Source organism: Orussus abietinus, unplaced genomic scaffold (assembly GCF_000612105.2).
Source record: "Orussus abietinus isolate OABI.00-Male unplaced genomic scaffold, Oabi_2.0 scaffold506, whole genome shotgun sequence".
In the NCBI taxonomy this organism is placed as follows: domain Eukaryota; kingdom Metazoa; phylum Arthropoda; class Insecta; order Hymenoptera; family Orussidae; genus Orussus; species Orussus abietinus.
In genome coordinates this window covers 36,784-55,340 of record NW_019394647.1, presented here as the reverse complement: position 1 = coordinate 55,340, position 18,557 = coordinate 36,784, and the positions used below count along the sequence as shown (strand labels likewise).

General features: G+C 36.9%; 4 protein-coding genes across 7 annotated transcripts; 2 read left to right on the top strand and 2 right to left on the bottom strand.

The window, feature by feature from the left end:
* The first annotated feature begins 210 nt into the window (after positions 1–210).
* Positions 211–4,221, top strand: LOC105703705 (serine/threonine-protein kinase MPS1). Of its 2 annotated transcripts, none has more exons than XM_012432295.2 (7): positions 211–423; positions 549–1,839; positions 1,918–2,706; positions 2,847–3,007; positions 3,073–3,284; positions 3,385–3,762; positions 3,823–4,221. In XM_012432295.2, exons 2-7 carry the CDS (start codon positions 629–631, stop codon positions 3,850–3,852), a joined length of 2,781 nt encoding a protein of 926 aa, XP_012287718.1. In that variant the 5' UTR covers positions 211–423; positions 549–628; the 3' UTR covers positions 3,853–4,221. The 2 variants fall into 2 exon arrangements, with proteins under 2 accessions (XP_012287718.1, XP_012287709.1); XM_012432286.2 differs by having other exon boundaries at positions 538–1,839.
* A 798-nt stretch (positions 4,222–5,019) lies between these two features.
* On the bottom strand, positions 5,020–7,419 carry LOC105698138 (nucleolar complex protein 4 homolog A). The gene is made up of 6 exons (XM_012422537.2): positions 7,285–7,419; positions 7,097–7,199; positions 6,547–6,960; positions 6,427–6,474; positions 6,001–6,364; positions 5,020–5,926 (listed from the first exon to the last, which is right to left on the bottom strand). The coding sequence occupies exons 1-6, from the start codon at positions 7,417–7,419 to the stop codon at positions 5,449–5,451; spliced, it is 1,542 nt and encodes a 513-aa protein (XP_012277960.1). The 3' UTR covers positions 5,020–5,448.
* Positions 7,420–7,549: 130 nt separating this feature from the next.
* LOC105694338 (dual specificity protein phosphatase MPK-4) lies at positions 7,550–9,431 on the top strand. Of its 3 annotated transcripts, XM_012414880.1 has the most exons (4): positions 7,550–7,790; positions 7,878–7,915; positions 7,984–8,134; positions 8,349–9,431. In XM_012414880.1, the coding sequence occupies exons 3-4, from the start codon at positions 8,120–8,122 to the stop codon at positions 9,408–9,410; spliced, it is 1,077 nt and encodes a 358-aa protein (XP_012270303.1). In that variant the 5' UTR covers positions 7,550–7,790; positions 7,878–7,915; positions 7,984–8,119; the 3' UTR covers positions 9,411–9,431. The 3 variants fall into 3 exon arrangements, with proteins under 3 accessions (XP_012270303.1, XP_023288699.1, XP_023288698.1); XM_023432931.1 differs by having other exon boundaries at positions 7,878–8,134; XM_023432930.1 differs by having other exon boundaries at positions 7,783–7,794; positions 7,878–8,134.
* A 759-nt stretch (positions 9,432–10,190) lies between these two features.
* Positions 10,191–16,783, bottom strand: LOC105694345 (paired mesoderm homeobox protein 2). Its single transcript, XM_012414893.2, has 4 exons — positions 16,499–16,783; positions 15,482–16,305; positions 13,440–13,615; positions 10,191–10,620 (listed from the first exon to the last, which is right to left on the bottom strand). The coding sequence occupies exons 2-4, from the start codon at positions 15,615–15,617 to the stop codon at positions 10,216–10,218; spliced, it is 717 nt and encodes a 238-aa protein (XP_012270316.1). The 5' UTR covers positions 15,618–16,305; positions 16,499–16,783; the 3' UTR covers positions 10,191–10,215.
* Positions 16,784–18,557: the final 1,774 nt, after the last annotated feature.

Sequence of the window (18,557 nt, the reverse complement as noted above, 5' to 3'; positions counted from 1 at the left end):
GCTGCAGTGAACGTACATACAGTAGAAGTTCCACTATTCCATTTTTCTCTGCAACCAATCAGAATTTGTTATTCGCGCATTATCACTCCGTTATTCGTCGTTGTAGAGTTAATAAAAAATATCGGCCTTATATCCACGATGCTATGTCGTCACGAAGTCTTAGCCAATCAATGCTGCTTTTTAGATTTAAATTTCGGATGATAAGTCGAGAGACCGGTACGGTGTGTGACTTGTTTACTGTAGAGTCTTTAAAAACAAGACAAATGTCCCGTATTAAATGATTTCTTAAAAAATATATTTGTAAAGCATTTTGAATTAGCTGAATAATTTTCTTAATACAATCATTAGTAATGTCTGTGAATTTTAGTTCCTGTTGGAGCTAGAATTTGACAAGTACTGGACAATGCTCATAGATGAACAAAGGTAAAATAGAAACATTTCCCATCGTATACCCCTGAAATGTATTATTTTCATCGTTTTACTGTGATTTGAGTTGCACCATTGCAGTTTTTAATTGCTAATTTGTTTTATTATCAGATTTATTTTAGATTACATAAATGTTCATAAATGAACATAAATGGAATGTTGATAAGTTCTATTTCAAACAAATTACTGAAAAAATTCAGAAATGGAGACAGATCATGTGCTTCAAGACAGAAATAGCCTTAATGGTAGTTTTGGACTTAATAGTACTGGTCCAAGACCTAAGTTCGAGCCTATGCGTGTGAAGGCTCTTCGTGAACTTTGGGAAAGCGATGACGAGGATAGTGAAGATAAAGAAAGTGTTTCTAACAGTGAATCTGAGGGCGATGATGTCCAACCTTCATCTATAAATAATTTTGTTGGTGCTACGGTTGACAAATTGCCTGAATATGAAGAAGATGCAAGATGTCAAAAAAATAATTTATGTTTACAAGAAGGTATCATGCAGTTGGATTTAAATTCTTATGTTAAAAGTGAATTAGAAAATTCTCCGCAAGATATAGAACCAAAACATTCTTTTCTTAAAAGTACATCATGTAATGAGTTATATGTAAAATCCACATCAACAAAATCTAAAGCATTCCAAGACCATTTACAAGAATCTAAAGTAGATTTGAAATTAGAATCAGAAAATTCTTCACATGAAAGCATAGTTAATGATGGAATCCATGGTCAATCTAAATCTCTTACTTGTACTATATTTCCACAACGAAAAGTAAGTGGTAGTGCATCTTCTTCCGTAAATAGTGCAAATGTATGTTCATCACTTTTCTACAATAAAAAAGAGAACTTGAAGACTGATGCAGAATTGCCATTAGCTTCAACTGATTGTGTGCAATCTAGTGTTTATAAAAGCTCCTTTGACAAACATAATAATCATCAAACATCTCATGAGAAACATATATTTCAATCTGTATCCAATTCAAATTTAGAAAATGATACAGAAAAACACTCAAAACATCAAAGTGAATTCTGTACTATATCGAAATATGAAACACCTGGCTCTAAAATATCTCGCTCAATTGGGTATAATCGAAACTATATCGAAACAGGAAATTCTACAAATAAACAGTCATACGCTGTTACTGAAACACCAGTAAAACATCCTTCATCAAATGTTAATCATCCAGTACCTTGTTCTTCTCATCGTAACATATTTCAAACACCTCAAGCCAAATCCAATACTGACATCTCTAAAAACCATGTACAAACTCCAGCTACAATATTTTCCCATTGGTCTCAAAAAAGTATGCTACAGACTCCAATACAAAATACTGTTTTAAAAAAGAGAGAAGCAGTTCCAGTTACTGAACAGTCTATCTCTTCCACCCAAAGTACAAAATTAAAATTACCCAGGTATGTAAATTAAAACTAGGTGCTTGCGTCTTTGAATATATTTAAACTACTTTAATTTTTATGACATTATCTTTCCAGGTATGTTACCTCAAGTGAAAAACGTAGTAGACAACCTTTAGCAGAAACTATTCAATCAACCCTAAATTCAACTAAAGACAAAGTTCCATCTACTTTTGACTCTGGAATAGTTGCACCACATAATATTCAAATACCAAAACCTCAAAGGCCTACAGATTCACAAGGTGTTTCTTTAGTAAAAGAATCATCATATACAGGGAGTCTCGGTCAAAAGGTTACTGATGTAATGGAACAACAACCAATCCAAGCTGTGATTAATAATAATAAGGAACAAAAAGAAAATAAACAACCAAAAATTCAACAAAATATTCTGGAACATGCAAATATAATTCCTGATCGATTATTGGATTTACGAAGTTCAAATGCAATGGAAAAGGAATTGAAACATTGCAATAAGAACTATAATACTAATATATCTTCTGAATATGAAGGATTTAAGAACGATAATTCTCCTTTAAATAATCCAAACTATATAAAAAATCCATCCAAAGTAGAAAATGTTGAAGCTAATACATCTGTGGTACAGTATTCATTACCATCTACAGTACATACACCAATGCAAGACAAGACAATATCGGTTAAAGGTATCGATTACTTAATTTTGGGCACACTCGGACGTGGAATGAGTGGTGAAGTACTACGAGTGCAAGATTTATCTTGTGGTGAATTACGAGCCATTAAATGTGTCAATCTAAATTGCATGGAGAAAGAGGCCGCACAAGGTTGTTTAGAAGAAATAAATATGTTACATAAATTACAAGCACCTTGTGTTGTTAAGATGTTCAATTAGTAAGTATTAACTGAAAATTAATATAATGTATACTATATATATATATATAACACTACGAGTTTCTCGCTCAAATGTGTTTGGCTCGAAACTCTACCGAGTTTCTTGATCTAACATTCATACTTAAGTTTTATCCATTTAGTGAAGTGAAATCACCGTTAGTACATGTTGTCATGGAAATGGGTGATACAGATCTCAGTAAACTTCTTAAATCGATTAGACAAGAGAAGCAACTCCCACTTACGATGATACTTTATTATTGGACAGAGATGTTAACGGCTGTCAAACATATACATGATAATGGTAAGTTGTTTAAAGACACAAAGATAGAAGTGTTGAATATTTAATTTAGAATTACTTCTTCCTAGGTGTAATCCATTCAGATCTAAAACCAGCTAATTTCCTTTTGGTTCGTGGGCGGTTGAAATTAATAGACTTTGGTATTGCTTCAAGCATAAATTCTGACATGACGTCAGTAGTGAAACATAATACGATTGGTACATTAAATTATATCAGTCCTGAAGCACTCATGGACATAGGTGGCAGTGGAGACTCCCCAACTCATAATGTAAAATACAAGGTAAATACATTTTTTGTATTGGTTTTTCATCACATTTTTATTTATTTTTATCCGAGGTCCTCGCATCCTCACAAATTAAATCCAAATATACATTTCACAGATAACTTTCAAGTCCGATGTATGGTCTCTAGGCTGTATATTGTACAGTTTGGTCTATGGATGTACACCGTTTTTTAACATTCGCTCACATTGGGCCAAAGTCAATGCAATAACAAACCCTAAGCAGAAAATACAATTTCCTTCGACATCAACAACAAATGGAGAAAATACGGAACCTTTACCTTACATTTTGATTGATGTAATGCGTAAGTGTCTTCAACATGATCCAAAAGCTAGACCAACTGTCACTCAGCTATTACAAGTCTCATATGTATCGGGTATATCCAAACGGATATCAGCTACTCCAGAAATTCCATCAAACATTCTTATTAAAATAAAACATGCATTGTCTAATGAAGAATGGCGAGAATTAACACAGGTCAGTAAAAAAATATTTTTCTTTTCCATCACTATTTCTACAAAAATGTTGTCTTTGCAGATACTAGAAAAAGGACGGCATACTGAATGATTTTATATCTTTTTCGTGGCCAACTTGTACATAGGTTGTACATTTAACTAAAGGAAATGTGATTATAGTAACGAGTGTGTATAAAAATCTTATCTGCGATAATTATAACATAGTAATTAAGGTGATCGGATACTGTAATGGCTTAAAAAAGATATTTTTTGAGGTACTATATGAAGGGAAACTAAATTTTTTATATGCATCCATCTGTCATATAAAAATACATGGTTACAGAAATATTCCGTCTAAAAATCTTTAATAAAAGCAGACATGAAGGTAATAGTGCATCTTTTATTTAAGAGATTATCGGCAAGTAAGGCTTTTAAGTCTGAGTTTATGTGAAATTGAAACATTAAACACTTTAAAAAAATATATGGGTATATGATTAAAAATATATAAATCATGTAACCATACGAAATTTGAATTAAATTAATAAGTTTTTAATAACAAATGTAAATGTAAAACATTAAAAACTGAAAATAAACGAATTATTTTTGTTTAAATTTCAAAGGATTTTCAATTAACCGAAAAATCTGTAACTTTCATGCATCAGTACATACACAAATACTCTCAAAATTCCTAATGAATTGAATAGGTATAAATTGTATCCGCCATTTGAAGGAATGTACTTTTAAGAAAAGCAGTGTGTAAATATTTTAAGTGCGATTTTTGCTAAATTAAGCACGTAATATTTTAATTTACATTTCTTCATTTATAACTTGTGACTCAATATTAAGTCTATGATATTCTTTATCGTCGTTATATCATTTTGATTGTTCGGGTTGCAATAATAAATTCGATTGATTTCAAGCATTCAAGTGTTCAGGTATTTTTCAGAAGAAATACAACAAAGTAGCGTTTTCATATCCTTAAATAGTGACATGAAATTTTATAAGTCATTACTAATTTTAATCTTAATTATATTTCCTCAACTTGAAAGAAGTGTAAAAAAACATTGTTTTTGTACTTGTACAGTGGCAGTCTCTGATCATCCTAAAACGCTAAAACATAAATTAAGGAATATATGTATATGAGTACAAGATAGTCTCTACTGCCCTTCCATTAAAATATTTGATATTGAAGTTAATCTATTCAGGCAAATGCAATGTTGATGCATTTGTAGGAAAAAGGAATGATGAGATAAGAAAAGAATTCTGAAGCAGGAATCTATTGATTTTGTTATTAAATTAAATTTTTATTTTATTATCTCACATTTATGCGTATAAATGATTTGATATGACAAACTTCGTGTAGAGTAACAGCTATGAGCCAATAACTTGTTCTTTCACATTGTAACTAATTTAGTATTATTTTTCAATTGGTATATTGCGCTCGTATTATTCTACAGTATTTAATGTGAAATAAAACATTTCAAACAAGAAATTTGCCAATGTAAATTTATCACCAAGAAAATATTCTTGTTCAGTACTTGCAAGAAGAGGTTTCATTCTTCATGAGGTTCTTAAGTCGTTTATTCACTCATACTTAATTACTTTTCGTCACGCGTCTTTAAAGTGGTAGCATATTACACTGATCCCATAACGTGTTTCATCAGGTGAGTGCAGCATACAATTCCAAAAATCTTACTGTTATTAGAAATCATTGCATAAAATCCCAATACTTCAACAATCGCTCTCCTTTGGGTAAAGTCATCGAGGTTGATCTTTCAAAGTTTATCATAATATCTTCAACTTTTTTATTTATTTCACGTTCAAACAGTTGACCACTTGGGCACTTTAAAGCAGATGCTAAGTTGTGCTCTACCGATGGCAATGGTCCTTCAATAAATTGCGCTGCAGTTACAACACAAGGTAAGCAATGTTGCTGAAGAGATTTAATCTCCCAAAGGCTGCTTTGAAGGGCATTACTAAGAAGTGGATCGCGTTCCTCCATAAGAAACGGATCTCCACTACTATCACCACCTTCTGGACAGTCAATTAGACATTTTAATCCTGGATGTCTTAGTAAAAGATTTCCAATGAAGAGTAAAATAACTAATATATCTTCCACAGGTGCTACAAGTGCTAAACGTGCAAGTCTTTTTGCAAAAGCTGCCACTAAAGCTTCAGGTAAATGTCTGTAGAGTTAAAATATTTTTATTATTTTAACGATATCAATGTAACACAGATTTACTGATATAACTGTACTTACGTTGAACTTAAAAATAGGTCTGATAAATAAAATAAACGAGCTTTATATTTGGTGTGAAAGATTTCTGGTTCAAACATAGAATAAAGCTTCATAAAAATGTTAGGGTACTCCAAATTATACTTTGTCACCAGAATAAATACACCATGAAGGGCAAGAATACCAATAGGCCCATTGGTATCCAAGGAATCCATAAGAAAATCTGTCATTAATAATGGCTTCTCTAAATGAGGCATAACATCTTCTAGTAAAACTATTAAAAGTTTTTTATGCAACTGTGGAGTCAATTCCCAATGCATAATACAAGCCCAAACTTTATTGAGAGCTCGTTTGGCACTTTGCTGATCCCATACAAAACCACCACATGCTAATAAAAACATAAATGAAATGTAGTCACAAAAAATGTATTACTTTATATTTTTGGCTCACCTTGCTGAGGGCCACAAAATAATTCACAAGTTTCAGAACTTTCACTTCCTGAAACGTAAGTTATTTGAAAATTGATCTAATAATTACAGAATCAAAATTGAAACAAAGAAACTGTTAAACCTTCTCCATCTTTTGGCAGAGGTAATCTATGTATAAGATGTAATAAATTCCTTATATAAACTTCTTGTGGTTGTCGCTTTGGAGTTAATGAAGGAAGACACTTCCAAGTATAGTACAAAGCATCCGAGTAGCTAGATACTTCTTGAAATCTGGCTATTAAGTCCATGTTATCCTTTTCAGGGGAGAGCAGCCTCATCAAAACGGGTTTCAATCGATGTAAAGGAAAATAATACTCTAGATTTCCAGTTGGCTCCAAAGGCGCTTTGCCTTCTTCGGCTATTAATTTTAAGGCAGTAGCTAGAGCTTGGGACTGAACCACTGGATAACTGCTCTCAATCGATAGCAAAACTTTATCCCAAACTTCTTTATAGCAATTTTGCAGCCAGTTGATATAACGCGACTCGGGATGTGGATCTGTTTGAATAATTTACATCATACCGAATTTATATTCTGGTTCACAATAAATCATTATTAATCAGCTGCAGATGGCATGTAATAAGACATTTCGACTTTAACTAAAAAATATTTTCTTTTAGATATTTGTACTGACCTGAAATGGTGAGTGTTATCGTTTGTTCTTGATACATGTCACCCCGTCTAAGTATTTCGACGAATATCTTCTCCAAATTAAGAATACACGACGTGGGGGCTTCCTAAAGAGACAGGAAAGACGGTCGTTATTCTAACCTCAATTTCTCCTCGAATCATTGTACTTCGTTTTCCGTGAATCTCACTTACATCCCAGTAATTAATTATGTCAATTAAATTATTGGCATGCTTTCTTGAGGCAAGGAATTCCCGAGTCTTTTGACGCAAAAGTTTTGAAGTAGCTTTTTCAGCAGAACAGCCGCCGGGGATTACTGCGGCCGCCATTACTGATTCGCAAATGACCGTCGTGGAGGTAGTAGTGCGTCCGTTGATTGGCTCGCTAGTAATGACAGTTGTGAATAAGACCAATCAGAAGTTACAACTTCACAGAAGGATTGCAATCAATTGCATGCTTGACGCGCTGTCGTGAAGGATCGTATGTATTCACGTTATTTCTTACCACTTACTAAAATTCGGTATCCTTCCATTGGTTGCCGTATCTCTTCTGCGGGAAAATCAATAAGACATCATCTATGTACGTCACCTCTTAATCCCGATGCTACAAATTTCTACGCGTTAGCTACACGAATAACTTAAATAATGCATGCTAAAGGAAACTTCATTGCCATGTGTGAATCAGCACGAACATTTGTCTGGTATGTATGTACATTTCAAATGAATTTTCAATATTAAATTATGTACTGCATTATTCACAGAATGAATTACACAAAAACTTTTTTTAGGTTTTAATCAATGTTGGAATAACATTAATGCTGATTTGGTAAGTTATATGGTAAAGAAATGAATGGTCTTGTAACTGAGTAAAGTGAAAGACTGCCATCCCTTTAGAAACTTTTGTAAATAATTGTCCATATGAAGACTGTTCTTATACAAATATGATTCTTCATTGAAATCCAAAGAATGATGTAAATAATTGTTTACCTTAATAACGGTTTCATTTTGTTTTGGAACTTCACGAAGCTTAATGCACTTAAATGAAGTAAGTCCTCATAAAATAATACCATACATATTTTTATTTTATTATGCATGATGAATTTTATAATTGACTCTTATTAAACAAGTATCACTATTCCATTTATGTAAATTCTTTAATAATTATATCAACGTACATATGTCACTTGATTTTTAAATGCATTATTATTATATTTAAGTAGAAAACTTACCAAGTATATACAATTTGAATTTACTTATAGGACAATAAAAATATGGCATATGAAATTGCTAATAAAATGATAAGAGAAGATTTTGATGCTGGACCTACAAGTTGTGACGAGATTGTACAAGGTCTCTTTCTGGGAAATCTGACAGCTGCCACAGATGTTGAATGGCTTAAAGAAACTAAAATAACCCACATACTCACGGTAGATTCTTGTCCATTGCCAAGGAAGATTCAGGTCCTGCCAGATCTGATTTTAAAATATATCCAAGTAACGGATATGCCACGTGAGGACTTGCTGACATACTTTGACGATTCCTACCAATTTATTCAAAATGCTTTGGAGTCAGGAGGCAGAATTTTGGTACATTGTTATTTTGGAGTATCCAGATCGGCTACTATAGTTATAGCATATATAATGAAAAAACAGGGTATCAGTTATTATAGTGCATTTGAAACTGTGAAGACTAAGAGATGCTTCGTTGGTCCCAATCCAGGGTTTGAAGCACAACTTAAACTGTACAGGGAAATGAACTTCAGCATAGATAATGCAAATGTCCATTTCAAAATGTACAGACTACAAATTGCAGCAGATAAAGTAAGAAAGGCCCGAATACTTCCTCAATGCTGTTCCGATATAGTCAAGCCAGATCCTGCATTAACCACGGTGCGCCCAGAACCGACAGTGTATCGATGTAAAAAATGTCGTCGTATAGTTGCGTGTGCTAGTAATATTTTACCACATGCGCCACGAGAGAAACAAATCTGGCGACATATTAGCTCTAAGAGTTACGATAAAGTTTTGGGGTCACCGAACAATCCTGACTTAAAAGATGATACGGTAGAGAGTACCGAAGAGAAAATCACTGAACGGTGTACCAAAACTTATTTTATAGAACCGCTTGCGTGGATGCCAGATATAATGCACGCGGTTGATGGGAAATTAAATTGCCCAAAATGCAACACAAAATTGGGGTCTTTTAGTTGGATAGCTGGTTCTCAATGCCCTTGTGGTAGTAAGATGGCTCCAGCATTTTATTTGGTGCCTTCTAAAGTAGATTGGAGTAATGCTGTACAAAACGTGCAAGTAACTGTGTGATACACTTGAAAGCAGCAAAGACTCAACCAATCTGATTTGAAAAATAACTGGACGGCATAAAGATACAAAATGGTACAAAAGAGCGACAACAATGAGATCGCACAAGTATTCATGTTACAATTGTGCCTATGTGCATGACGCTTATAACCAGTACATTTGTGATCACACATTAATTATGTGCCAATGTATTACAATAACTATAATTTTTAACGTTTCTTACTTGGTAAGCAGTAGTTAAGCCCTTTTTTTTCAATTTAATGTTTATACTGTGTACGTTTATTGACTACATATATAATGTATAGTACAATTTTTTGTAGTTTCTAGTCTTTCGTCGAGTATTCTCTTTAAATTATAATTACTACACAACACATCAGTGTTTATTGTTATTTTTTAATTCATGTCAGTTTTCAGCGAGTTCCTACATATTCATTACCCTGTTTTAGGTCCTTACATCTAAGCACTCCATGCGCCCTCCAATACCAGTCACGACATACATTGTATTACAGAATTAAGTAAAACAGTACATTATGCACAGTAATGCATAGCAGTAGTGATATTTCCTGTTTTAAAAGGAATTACTTTTACTTTGATTGCCTAGGCCTGACAAGGGTATTACTTTTAAAGACTCTTCTATTGCTAAATAGTACTATATCGTACCATTAATTTTAAAATTTCAAGCATCGTGCGATTATTTCCGTCTCTTTGGTATTTGTTCAATACATGTAATACATAATCGTATGTAAAAATCTTGGTTCTTTTGTCAGATTCGCGAAGAACAAGTTTCATCGGCATCTGTCCCACTGGGTCACATACTCGCGTGCATTGCAGAATACGCACTTCCATAAGGATGCGTTCTAAGTCTAAGCGAGTTAAGACTATTCATCGAAGATCCATCGAGACCAGAATGACCAGTTTCCTGCTGATGATACGAGGCGATTCCCATATTTCCTAAATTGCCATTAACGAATCCGTGACAACTTGCAGTTGTTTGCACTGCGCTATAATGTTGCGGAGATCGCCAGTAATCACTATAGGTGTACTGCGGCACTTGAGGTGTCGATAAAGCTTGATTGTGCTCGTGAGGATGAGCTACCCTGATAGGTCTTAATGGTAACGCAGCCTCCATTTCTCTGCTAGCTGAAACACCACGGCTCATAGCGGAACTTCTCTCGTTTCTGCGGAACTTGGCTCTTCTATTTTGAAACCATACCTGTTGAAATATACGTATTAGGACAAGAAAACACGTATAATTAAATCTAAACATTCTATCCATCATTGAACTTTGTATTTAATATTTTTTTCTCATTGCCTTTGACATTTACTTTGTATCAAAGAGAGTATTTATTTGACTCCAGATGATTATTTGGCGGTTCAATTCAATTACTAATCAATGTGGCCATCTCTTCTGCAATCTTAGACCCATAATCATACGTCATTTTTATGAGAACCTCAATCATCTTTTAGATAAAAATAAGATTACTGTTAAGAGATGCCATTGTTAAAATACTTAATTCACCACATAATTTTAATCACATGACATCTAAAAGCGATATAAAAGAGCCGCCAGCTATTTTTATTCCATATGCGTTCTTCATTTATCAAAAAAGCGCTCTAAGAGAGGCTTAAAAAAATACTGAATAGGTATCGTTATTCAAATATATTTTTGATTTCACCTTTTAAGGATTTCTTTACAAGAAGAGATTTACAAAGAAGAGAGAAAGAAAAAGAGTTTGTACCTTAAAAGCAAGGTAAAATAGTCTTCATTATCTGTTATCCTTTTTCGTTTATAAACATATTTTAATCATTAAAATGATTAAAAATGATCAAAAAAGGTATGAGTAAAGGATGTAATATTTAATCTGAGATGTTTAGACTATTATTTTACGCAAAGATAACTCAAAACCTGAGTACTAGCAAGTTTAGGGTCCTCCGAAAATTCTATGTTACTTTTCTCGGGGTAGTTCTTCTTGAAGACATGAAAAACGCTTAAGAGTCACCACACACCAGACAGTCCGTGATAAATATTTTTATTGGTCAAAACGTTCCTTATAGATTTTTATGTGACAACTCGCAAATCATGTAAAAAGATGGGCCGACAAAAGAAATTAGAAATATTTCGTTTTTCCCCCGATTCAATATAAGTCCAATGGTTGGTCTCGCAATAAGATGTCCGATAGACCATTGATCATGCGTGTAGTCATTGTTAGAAAAACTGCACTAAATCTTGGAAATTTCAAATTGAGCACTACCTTACTTTATTTTTTAATCGCCCTCTAGCCCTTTGATATTAATTTCCTGCTTGAATTAAATGTAGGAAAAAAAAAACGAAGTCGCAAACAAAATGAAACTCGTTTCATAAATAACTCATCAGTCCCCAAAAGTGTCGGATGTAGAACGCCTCAAAATGAAAACAAAAACGACTGTTATCTCCAGGAAACTGGGGTCATAATTACGGGAGAAGGCGACCGTTCCGCGACCGCACCCTACCTGGTTCATTTTTGGGGTATTTCGATAAAACCTAATTCCGGGGATTCTTGAACGGCAGATCGATCGAAAGTAACTAGCGAGAACTTAGGTGCGCCCGGATACGCCGCTCGGACGATCGGGACGATTCGGGGCGACTCGGGACGAGCCAGAGCGCCGGCCGGAGACGGGACAGCGTGACGACTCCTGGCAGGCGTACAGACCGCCGTCGGACAGGCCAACGGACGGATGGACGGGTGCGAGCACACGTGCGAGTCCGCGGCGGACGCACCGCAACATGCCCGGCCGTGCCAACCGCATATGCTGGAGACGCGTTCCCGGCAGGGCTAGGCTAATCATAGCTCCTTGCCTGACAACCTGTCTCTTCCGATTTTCTGCCTGCCCGTCGCCGGTAGCCGAATCTCCGCTCGCGTCGACGCGCCCTGCGAGCGCTCGTCAGAGACACGTGTGCGAGCAACGCGTTACTTTCAGACGACGGTACTCTGGCCTCTTCTCGCTAAACCATTAGGACAACTGGATATGCGGTCTTTGCGACCCGGGACCTCCTCGAATTGTCCGTGGTACCTACGACAGTGCTCGGTTTGCGCGTGATCCCGAACCATCCCTTTTCGATGACTCGTTGAAGGAAATCGCCTTGAATTGGTCGACAATATAAATTGTGTAGCGAAATCGTTATTACGATTGAGTTAAGTTTGTAGAGCTCATTGGAACACGTGAATGGCGGAGGAATACTCGGAGGTGATTAGATCGAAAAGTATCCTCTATATCAAGGCGGTCCAGAAATTCTTCACATGCATGCGTACCTTGCGGAAAAAAGTTGGTTGACACAAGGAATATCCGTTGCGGCAACAAAATTCTCTGATCGAATACGTCGAAAGAAATATAAGATTATGTAAACAAAATTCGTTTAAACCAACGATATATATCTTTCTTCTGAAAGAAATAATTGTTTCAGGGTTGCTTTAGTGCAATCCATTCCGCGGGTATTATCGAATAATTAGTATTTACCTGTAGGTATTAAACTCACTTCCTCACATAAAACATGGCATATTTCAAGTTTAAGTTTTATGTAATGTCAGAAAAAAAGTGATTATAATCAATAAATAAGTAATTGAATAAAATTACCTTAACAGGCAAAAAGATCATCTTTCAAATGAACGTCTACTCCTGGCAACGTCGAGATTCGATGTTTAATTTTTTAATTTCATTCCGAGAGTACATCTAATACGTGTAAAAAGTTTAGGTATGAAGTTGAAAGATTACGAAACAATATAAAGATAAAGTTTGTCGCTAAGAATACCTACGTCTGAGACCAACTTTTTATCGCACCTTGGAGTCTAAGCTCCGTAAGACGATTTTCCCCGGAAAAGTCTCGTTAAGTTCGATTTGTGATTTCTGAACCAGGTGTCCGGAGTCGGTATTCTCTAAGTTTGTTGCGACGCTCCGAGGTTTACCATCCGCAAAGGCGTACCGCGACTAATTAGGGATTTCACGGATAATTGCGGGGATCTACGGTTTCAAAAGCGTATGCGGTGAATCTCGTACCTGCACCCGCGCCTCGGAAAGCGACACTCTCGTGGCCAATTCTTCTCGTACGAAAGCGTCCGGGTAATGAGTTCTTTCAAAGACTCTTTCCAAGGCGGCCAATTGTTGCGCCGAGAACGTAGTACGACTTCTCCTTGGCCTCCTGCTTCCGGGCACCGAGGAACTCTCGTTGCAATCTTTAATTACAGCACATTAAACGTAAATCACCATAAATAAACAATTGTAACAATACATTAAATAATGTAAACGTTAAAATTCAGTAAACTCCTATATAACGAGGTTAATAGGTTACGTGTTGCATCAAATCGCGTTCTAGGAAAACGTGTTATACGAGAGTTTTCCTCGTATATGCTCGAATAAAGTAACCGGGAATTCCCGCATTTCGTCATACACGTTATTCTTAAAATGGTGGACACGATTTGTACAGCTTTATTTTTATCGAAAATGGAGACGAACAGTCTTGTACTATTTTTCTTTTCTACGATGCATTGTTTACTTGTAATAATTACTTAAAAACTAGTTAACCAGGTGCGTCAATTAGCGAAACGCGAATCAATGAGCTTACCGTAAGTTGTCTTGCTCCTACGCCGTAGATAGCAGAAAACGAAAGATACGCGTTCGGTTAATCGACGCGCTGGGTTGGCTATTTTTCAATTATTTATTACAGCTAAACTATACGTTGTAGAACAAAAAAAAAATAGTTCAGTACATTTGAACCCTATTTTCAACAAGGATAGCATTGTATAAACCGTGTCCTCCAGTTTACCCTATATGGCGCGTTGTCCAAAAATTGCATCATGTAAAAGGTCGTTGCAATATCTTTAGTGCGTTGTAGGAATTTGCGTTATACGGGAGTTTACTATAAACGATGTGACTGAAATTAACAATACGAGGGTAAAGAGCAATAAAGACGATACGGAACACTGAACAATGTTCCTTTTGACAGTCCAATAGGAACTGTCACCATGTTTATAGTTGATTCAAATAGGCTGACCCGTTGAACTTTTCGTTACAATCGCCGCGCGAATGTTTCTGGAATGTGTGGACCCGTTTGAAGCGATTTATGGCACTGTAAACGGCGGTAAATGCATGTAGGGTTTCTACGGATCAATGTCACTTTATTGCTGACTTCTCCCACCGCGGGGACGCACCGTAGCGAGTACATTCGCAGATGCCGCTATGGATAAAATCCCTGGTAAAAAGGACAACGCGCAAGATCCCAACACCGTGTTAGTATCCTGAATAAGTTCTCTGTACTTGAGCGCTCATCAAGGCGGCATAATGCGAGCAGCATGACGCGAGCGAGTACTCGATTAAATCAAACGCCTCTTCTCCTCCCCATCCAGGAAGAGGCGAGGTATACCACGTTCCTCTCGTAAATCGTTTAACGCGATTGCTGTTTTATGTTCCTTCAATGGGGATTATGCTAAGGAGAACAAAACACGATGACATTCCCGAGAACGCCCTGATAATTGCTTCCGGACTAAACAAGTAAATTTCAGTACGTCGGAAGTATAATTAAAACGCTGCAATACTTGAGGCGTTTCAATTGAGATGTTAATTGAGAGCTTTGTATGTGAAGTTGTAATGGAGAATATATGTAATAACTGAACGTTTGAAAGCGTAAAGGCATAAGTTCGCAATCATGCCTCACTTTTAGTTCCAAAATACAACTTTCAGTCATTTAAAGACTTTGGACGAAGGATGACTTTTAGCGCTAAGAGTAAGGTATGAATATTGATCAGTTTTAATTACTAGTAAATTGTCACCGATTGGATTATCAATTTTAAACCCTTAAGTGCGGTGCATTTATAATTTACCGTCTATATCGGAATTTTATTGATAAAGTCTTTTAAAGATTAGAGAGCTATAGCGCGATTGCCCGAGTTTACGCTTAAGCGGAACTAATTCGGTGCACTTAGTTAATAAAATCCTTTTGCGTCAACAACCCTTCGCGACACACCCACTTTCGTATGAAAGCACAAATTTTCTCGTCGCGTTGAGCAATTAGAATTTAGCGTCTTACACGGTCTGATACTCACCTAAGGGGTGCGTCGTGGTGGACAATAATCGGGAGACCGTGAAGTCCTGGGGGATATGAGGTCCGGTGATCTGGGAGGTGATCCCGGGATTGCCGGGTCCGTGTTCGGCGATGGTATTTGAATTCGAATTCAGCATCGTTCTCTTCTTAAGTCGATCTCACCACGAATCACCGAATCGATTCTTTCCTTGAAAAATATGCTCACTCGATCGCACGATAAAAGGCCCGAATGATTGTTCTCTCTCACTTGTGTTCAACTCTGCATGCGATTGCGGCCACGTTCTCTCTTGATCGCATCGTTGTGCTCAAACCAAGCCAAAATACTACACGTGGGGCTTGGCTTCTGAATGCAGCTCAGCCAGTCTCGGATGAGCCGGTAAATATGGCCACTTACTTGACCAACAATTGCGATCGTTATCGTTTATTTGTATTGTTGCACACATTAAGGAGTTGACCTTCCACCGATTTAATCGCCGATGTCAAGGGACGCAACAGATTTGGCGCTGAACTTGGCGTTCAAAATGGAAGTTGTCGTATGTTTTTCGGACAACTGGTGAATCGAAAGCCAATATATAAACTGAACTTTGCCAGGAATATAACTTCAATTCTCTCACCTACGTCAAACATTGCTTTCCTGTTATTTTTGCGCTCGCTATTGACTGCATCGCTGATTTATGCCACGACGCGTGATTCATGGATTTAACGATGGCCTCATAAAATGGCGGGATGAAATTTACTTGAATAAATTGGTCGACCCGAAGGTTACCAAAGTTTGGCACTCCCAACTGTAGCCACAGAATGCACACTTGATCGTACCACTCTCATCTATATTAAACATTGCATATGGTTACTATTCGAGTTTTCATCGATTACATAGTTGGTGCCAGAAGATGCAAACTGAAACTGTGGGCAGTTACTTGTATAAGCTGATTCGAGAAGAGACTAATGATAAACAAATACATGTATTCGTATGTTATGAAATCGACACACGCTCAGGAGCAGCTTGATGTATGTTTACATCAATTCCGGTAGAGTCTGACCCCAACATTGTTTTCAGCACACAGTCACTGTTCGATGCTTCGCCGAATGTACCTTTCACGTTAATGGATACATTACGTAGAACGTAAGAATCCTGAGACCAGTTTCATAAGACTATGACGTATGGAAAAATGGAAGATTTAATCGAGTTTCATCACGCAGTGCAAATAATATAATCCAAATTAGATCATGCTTCTCTCGTTTTTAATCACAAAGAAAGGCAAGGAGCACGAGACGAGGATGTCGATAAATATTCTTAAAAGTCACTCGTTCTATCGTTTGAATCGTTAGCTGGACGGCAAAGTTTGAAAAGCTGAACACTTCAGAGAATAAATGCACGATGTGAATTGGATTGTAGCAACAACACCTCGGTACGTAACTCGCAAATTAATTACGCCGGCGCCGAAATGTCTCGAGAGGCATTATCGCGCGCAAACCTTACCCCGTTATCGATTTCGACAGAAGAATTAGTTTCGTGACTAATCGAATCATTTAAATGATAATTGAATTAGGGTGGCAAGAGATGCTCCACCGGTATTATTTAGCGGCGCGCACCGTATGCTTAGGGCGGCAAGATGCCAACTGACTTTGTGGAAGTTAAGACGTTCTCAACGTCTCTTCTCGAGCGGTGGATACCCAGAGAAATAGAGCATTTTAAGAGTAGGTGGAGATTTCAAGACAGGCTCCACCCTCGTTAAATGCTCATTGGCCTCGGAATGCCGGATGCCTCGCTCTGTTTTAAACGAACACTCTTCAATCTGTTCAAGAGCGTCGCTCGAAGGACGTCCCGACAACGACGGGACTATCACCCTTCGCAAAGGTGGTGACAAGAGTTACAAGAGAATTGCAACAGTGAGCATGGAAATCGTCACGCTTTCTTTGGGCCTCGGTTTTCTGCCAAGTAAACTCATGAATTGCCTATTGAAATTGCTTAATACCTGCGTTTATCTTCCAATGATTCAAAAACTGAATCACCTTCCCATAAAAGATACCCTTAAATTTTGCAACTCTATAGGACTAATTGCTTTCCAAGTGAATATAATGTAAGTGTACAAGGTAAGTGCACCGGTGGGTGCAAGGACCAAAATACAGATTCTAAGTTTACTTTTTAATGAGTAATTTTAAGGGAATTATATTTAATAAAAGCTCGTTATACTTATGTTTATAACTCGATTCGGACACCACCCAATTTTTCTACCGAAGATACTTATTTTATGCCGAAGAATGAACGTTACAGATATTTTCTCAACGCGGCGCCTAATTAACTACCTCGTAAATGTCGTGTCAAACCACACAGGGCCCTAAAGGGGTAATCCGAAGTTTATTCAATTATAAATGCGTGTACCTCGTACTACCGCATAAATCTAATTCTTTCGAACTAATACTTTCTTCTCAGGAGGTTAAAACTTGAGGAAAATAAATCTGAAACCAGATATCACTTTTTCAATTGGCCATGGAGGTTGACTTTGACCATAAGTCAAATCGAAGAATGACCATTCTTCCGACAGGGACTCATCTTTCTCCGTCGACCCTCTTTTTCTCCCTACATTTGGCGGTACAATTTATTTTTCATAAAACAAGCGTGTGACGAATGCTTGTGGGCGAGGGTAGAGTCCTTCCTGGATACCGTAAAACCCCCAAGAGGGCGGATAGGAAACGAAGGTTACAAGCGCCGGCGCCTTCCTAGTGGTTTCACTTTTGGTAATTTAGACTACGTGTAGGAGACTTTTCTCCTTCCTTTCTCCGCCCATTGCAAGATCATCCTCCCAAGCGGTCAGGCTCGCATTTCACAGCGATCTCAAATTTCTCCTGGGTTGCTACTCCGACCGCAATTCCGCCTGTTTTTCTTCCCTTGAGATCGATGATACATCTTCGCCTCTCGCGTACGCATGCATTTTATGCCGAATCCGCTCGGTGACGTTATACTAGGATTTCCAGGATTTATAAAAAAAGTAACAGAAATATCTACCATCCTTCCACAAGAATCCGAGGAACACAACCCGAAAAAGCAGCTCCCATATGGCTCTTAATCTCGCTAT

Bases quoted from the DNA above. Each gene is read 5' to 3' on its own strand.
- LOC105694345 (XM_012414893.2), bottom strand. From the start codon at position 15,617: ATGCTGAATTCGAATTCAAATACCATCGCCGAACACGGACCCGGCAAT. The intron at 13,616-15,481 runs GTGAGTATCAGA...CTGTAATTAAAG, and splicing joins CACCACGACGCACCCCTTAG to ATTGCAACGAGAGTTCCTCG. The intron at 10,621-13,439 runs GTACGAGATTCA...ATATTTCAACAG, and splicing joins TTTCCGAGGCGCGGGTGCAG to GTATGGTTTCAAAATAGAAG.
- LOC105703705 (XM_012432295.2), top strand. From the start codon at position 629: ATGGAGACAGATCATGTGCTTCAAGACAGAAATAGCCTTAATGGTAGT. The intron at 1,840-1,917 runs GTATGTAAATTA...TTATCTTTCCAG, and splicing joins ACAAAATTAAAATTACCCAG to GTATGTTACCTCAAGTGAAA. The intron at 3,763-3,822 runs GTCAGTAAAAAA...TTGTCTTTGCAG, and splicing joins AATGGCGAGAATTAACACAG to ATACTAGAAAAAGGACGGCA.
- LOC105698138 (XM_012422537.2), bottom strand. From the start codon at position 7,419: ATGGCGGCCGCAGTAATCCCCGGCGGCTGTTCTGCTGAAAAAGCTACT. The intron at 6,475-6,546 runs GTTTAACAGTTT...CTTACGTTTCAG, and splicing joins TCTGCCAAAAGATGGAGAAG to GAAGTGAAAGTTCTGAAACT. The intron at 5,927-6,000 runs GTAAGTACAGTT...TTAACTCTACAG, and splicing joins GACCTATTTTTAAGTTCAAC to ACATTTACCTGAAGCTTTAG.